Source organism: Nelumbo nucifera, chromosome 5, assembly GCF_055504915.1.
Source record: "Nelumbo nucifera cultivar China Antique chromosome 5, China Antique-T2T, whole genome shotgun sequence".
In the NCBI taxonomy this organism is placed as follows: domain Eukaryota; kingdom Viridiplantae; phylum Streptophyta; class Magnoliopsida; order Proteales; family Nelumbonaceae; genus Nelumbo; species Nelumbo nucifera.
In genome coordinates, this window is record NC_142653.1 from 58,751,523 (window position 1) to 58,756,733 (window position 5,211).

Below are 5,211 nucleotides of genomic sequence, written 5' to 3' on the forward strand. Positions count from 1 at the left end.
TAGAGTCTATAGAAAAAGGATACCAACACAGAATAGCCTAGGGGATGATGCCCTTTTGGGAAAGAGGGAGTTAACAAGGCAAAGCTAACGGCCGTCCATTAAGTCCGCAAGAGTTTCTTTAATCCACATGTAGGCGGACAGGCAATGCACCTACAACGCGTGGGAAGTATTTTGCAGGGCAATTCTATGGGGGACGGATGCGAACCCACCTTCAAGTGGATCAATCAATCAATAAACTCTATGCCTGAGACATTAGCTAAGCAAGGAGTGTCAAGGGATTATTTCTTTTGGGCTAATTTTAAGGCAAGCAATTAGTTACTTACCAAAACAGGGGGGGCATTGTGCTTTTATAATCAAAGAAAATTCATTAAAAATGTATTAAAATTGTAAAATCTATGTATAAGCATTACTAGAATTTCTAGATCGAAGTAATAATTTCTTGATTGCTACTCCAAACTATGCAAGCTTTATAGACCAAGCACTAGATAGAAAATACCTCCAGACCCATTAACAATATAAATTAAGGTGCTAAACAGAAACTTCAACTGTCCTTGTAAAATCTCAGGCTAGAAAGCAAAAGAAATAAAGTTCAAGTCCAAGAAGGGCCACTTTGTGCAACAAAATTCTGAAAGTCCCCCTCCACCCCTCCCAAGACCCCAATTACCTGAAAGGCTAAAACTAGGGCTGCAAGTCAACCTGGTTAGGTGGGTTGAGGCCAACCCTAGCCCAACCCTAAGTTCTAAATCCCCAACCCAACCCTAGCCCAATCCGACCAACCCAACCCTAACCCTAACTCTAACTAAATTCCTTCAACCCTAACCCAATCCCACCCAACTTGCAGTCAATTTCAGGTTGGGTTGGACTCGGGTTGGGTCCAACCCAACCTTCTTCTCATCCCTTAAAACCTCATAGAATTTCTCAATTTTAGATCTTAACTCAACTTTCAATACATATATTAATCCTATGTTTCATTAGTACTTGTTTGTTTACGTTTTTTTTTAGTTCTTTTGGTACAAAATTCAAAAAAGCAAGTATTATGACTTATGATAGATATTTCTTGGGCGACAAACAACATAGAGGAAATGAAGAATAAAATTTTCAAAAAACATAAATTAATGTTGTTAAGGTTTTAGTCTTTCTGGTTAGGATTAAGTGAAGTGATTATCTTAAAAGAAATACATGATACTATGTGGTGGGGGCTATAAAAATATCATGCATCTAAAAAAATCAATGTATATTATATATTACATATAACATATAACATATATTTATATATGATATATACTATAGAATTGGGTTTGGGTTGGGTCGAGTTGCCTAAAGGGTGAACCCTAACCCAACCCGAAATAAAGCGAATTCATGAATTTCAACCCTAACCCTAACCCAAACATCAACCTGACCCAACCCAATCCAACCCAACATTTTTGGGTTGGGTTAGGGTTGAGTTAGGGTTGAGTTCGGGCCAACCCGGCCCAAGTTGCAGTCATAGCTGAAACCAACATTGGGCAAAGGACTATTTAGTAATCCAAAAACAAAAGATGCACCTCACCAAATTTCATTAAAAAAAAAAGGAAAAATCTGCAGCTTAAGCCTAACAAGAATCTGTTTCTAGAGTAACTAAGAAAACAAAGACATCGAACCTTGTGGACAAGTTTCAACCTACTAAAGGCCATGCTAAAGACCTAGAAACATCTAATGATCTTTCTTACCAGTATGAACTGCGCAGATCAAAGAGGTTTTCACCTCAGAAAACCTTTGCCACGTTGAAGCCATATTTCCATTGGGTTCAATCACTAGTGGGAATGTGCAATTATTACTCTAAGACTGAAATAGTTTAAGATGCAAATAACAAAAGCTGCATTGGCTGAGAAGTGTTACATTGTCTTTCTGTTAACCATGCACACACTACAAGAATTGGGGAACATACACCAATTATTGATCTTTCTATATTTTGCAAGTGTCAAATTTCCTGTGAGCCACCCAACAAAACGTCATATTTTATGCAGTCCAAATGTCCAACGTTAACCTCAAGGAAATAAACCTAACAAAATTCTACTATTATGATTTAATAAATATTGCACACCGCTGAATTCAGCAGTGCTAAGTCAACAGCATTGACATGTTTTCAGATTATAAACTGCTTACATAATTATGTTCTGCATGCCTTGAAAGGACACCTTTGATGATATTATAGAGGAAAGGTGGTGAGTTTGCTTACTGAGTCATCCTAAGAAGTACAATTTTTGTACTAAAGTTAAAATACCAAATGTCCTCCTTGGGCTAGGGATTTAACCCTAGAGTCAAACTCCACTAGTGATTCTACAGTTCTGTTTTCCATGTAGCTTTTGCCCTGGTTGTTCATCCTACAATAAGTGATAGCAGATCTGGTACAGATGATAGAACAGGGGAGATTAGAAATTTAGAAGAGCCAAAAGTAAATGGGTGTGGCCCTTTCATGAAGTCTATTACTAACACGGGAAAATTACAATTTTTTATTGGTAACTGCTAAACTTTGTACATGTAAAATGCCAAAACCCCTGAAGAAGGTAGCCCATGCTACCATCCCAAAATTTCTTGGCTAAACAAGGGGTGAATTTCTTTAATTTGGGCAAAATTGTAATGTCTGCAATTTCCATGTTGCAGAGGGATAGCATGGTTATGCTCTCAATTTTGTACCATAAGATGTAATATCCTATTTTTAATAATAGATCGTTTTCATAGTTGCTAATAAAAAAAAGAAAAAAAAAAAAAACCTTTATAAGCACATCTGAAGTACCTTCTAGCATTCCCATGTTCCCACTTCCCAGAGTTCCTCTTCTACAAATAATTAACACCATGAATTTCCACAAAAAGAACTGGACATTCTGATCCACCTTTATACACTAACCAATGCTCATGTGGTCATATAGAACAAAACATAAACTTTAATACAATGACAGGCATCACCAATAATCCCCACAAGAACATTTGCCATCCTTGAAATGATGAAACCTCTTGTTGTCCCTAACAATTAGCTCCCTGCCAACGATCTTAGACATTATCTTGATTGCATTATGACAATCACCACAGACACGGAGGTTCTTGATGATCCTAAGAGGTGTTCTCGCGGGAGTGCTAATTAGACCATAAGCGATGGCCAACCGCTCACTATGATAAAGCAACGCCTGCTCTTTGGCCTCCTGATCAATGTCATGGAGCACATATCTTGTGTCCGGCACGTAACCAGCTTCCTTCATATTCAAGCCTTTTACTTCCTCTCCCTTGTAGGGAGTTGCACTTCTATACTCGCTCACTCTATTCTTCCCCTCAAGCATGTTAACTGCTGAACGCTTCTTGGGTGGTTGGGTTGGGATCTTGTTAGCAACAGCTTTAGAGGAGTCAAGAACAACCAACAATTCCTCTGCATGGTCCTCAAGATCAATATCTCCATGAAGTTTAGCAAAATTCATCAAGGTCTCCCAAACTGCTGCTGTAGGTTCCACTGGCATGTTCTCAATGAACTCCTTAGCTTCAGTAACATGCCCAGATGCCCCAAGAACATCAACAACCCCCAAATAATGCTCAATCCCTGGAGAAATCCCATACTCATTTTTCATCGACTCAAAGTGTATAAAACCTTCTTCTACAGTTTCTGCACTAGCACAAGCAGATAAAACAGCAAGGAAAGTCTGCGCATCTGGTCTCAACCCTAGCTTCCTCATCTGTTCAAATAGCTGCAATCCATCATCCCCCTGCCCATTTATGGCATACCCATTAATCATCAAATGCCAAGTATCCATATTCCTTTCAGATATTCGATCAAACACCCTACAGGCATCAGTCATACTACCACAACTTATGTACATCTCAATCACTTTATTCATCAATTGAAGGTCAGTCCTACAGGGTGACCGCAACACATAATCATGTACCTTTTTCCCTTCTTCAAGTAACTTTGAGTTAGCACATGAGTTCAACAGTGCACGGAAGGTGGGAAGATCAGCACGAACGCCTTGGGTCATGAAATCAACAGCTTCTTTGATTTTTCCCTCTCTGCATAGGCTCATCAAATCAACATTGGCAGGAGGTGCACTAGGAGCGCCATTTTCAACGATTTGTTTCTGGTTTTGATCTTGGGGGTTCCAAAGGTTAGGGGTTCCGCGTTGAGCAAAATTCTGATCTTGAGAGTTCCGTTGATTAGGGTTAGCACGCTGAGCAAAACTCTGATTCTGAGAGCTCCACTGGTTAGGGTTACCGCGTTGGGCATAACTCTGATCCTGAGGATTCCGCTGATTGGGGTTTCCACGTTGAGCTACACCACCGTCGTGTCGGAAAACCCTAGGATCAGATGGCTGGGGCTTCTGGAAGTTATTTGGGACGGCGGAGGTGCCGAAGGATCTCAATGGAAGATTACGAGAGGCGGAGAACAAGCCTTTTAGTTTCAGACTGTGGTTGGAGAAGAGCTTATACGAGTATGGAGCCCGTGCCTTTAAAAATGTTGCGAAAATGGAATTTCCAGTTCGCTGAATCATCATGAAAGTTGCCATCCTTTCCGCGACGCAAAGAACAACCCTAAGTTGCAGAAGAAAGATTCTCTAGAACAATAACCCTGATACTGTTTTACTGCGAAGGAAGATCGAAGGGGGAGGGTTTATCTTTCGTTGTAGGATCACCTATCAACAAAACACGTTTCAACCCTCTACGTACATAATCCCACACCTCACATCTCATACATGGCGGGTCCAACTTTTATGGTGGATCCCAGTCTCAAGTTAAGATGTGCGGCGTGTGATGAACTTGGTACAGGGTTGAAAGATGTTTCGTTGGCAGAAGATCCCAATTCTCTATTTCGGGATTGGTTGGAAGGTGTTTTGTTGGCAGAAAATGAAATTTTCTATTTGGGGATTGGTTTTGGGTTGAGACTATTTGGGGATTAGGGTATGTCAGGCTTCACTCTCAATCACATTGCAGCACGTCAGCCTTCGCATAGCGAACCAGCTCCCATGTGTCTCTGCCCCATTTATTCATCCTATTTCAATTATCCTAACATAAAAAACCTAGAGGTTGTTTGGTATCGATGGTATTTATAAATAAAAGTTTTGTTTTAAAAAACGAGATAAAATCTGTTTTAAACGTTTTGTATGATTTTTTTACACCTCAGTGCCATTAGGCACCACTAGACGCCATTAGGCGCCATATAAGTCACATAGTGAAAAATCGGACTTGAAAATG

General features: G+C 40.0%; 1 protein-coding gene across 1 annotated transcript; it reads right to left on the reverse strand.

Moving 5' to 3' along the window:
* Positions 1–2,737: 2,737 nt before the first annotated feature.
* On the reverse strand, positions 2,738–4,675 carry LOC104596851 (pentatricopeptide repeat-containing protein At2g15690, mitochondrial-like). Its single transcript, XM_010258178.3, has one exon. It carries the CDS (start codon positions 4,524–4,526, stop codon positions 2,943–2,945), a length of 1,584 nt encoding a protein of 527 aa, XP_010256480.1. The 5' UTR covers positions 4,527–4,675; the 3' UTR covers positions 2,738–2,942.
* Positions 4,676–5,211: the final 536 nt, after the last annotated feature.

Coding starts and splice junctions, on each gene's coding strand:
- LOC104596851 (XM_010258178.3), bottom strand. CDS start 4,526: ATGGCAACTTTCATGATGATTCAGCGAACTGGAAATTCCATTTTCGCA.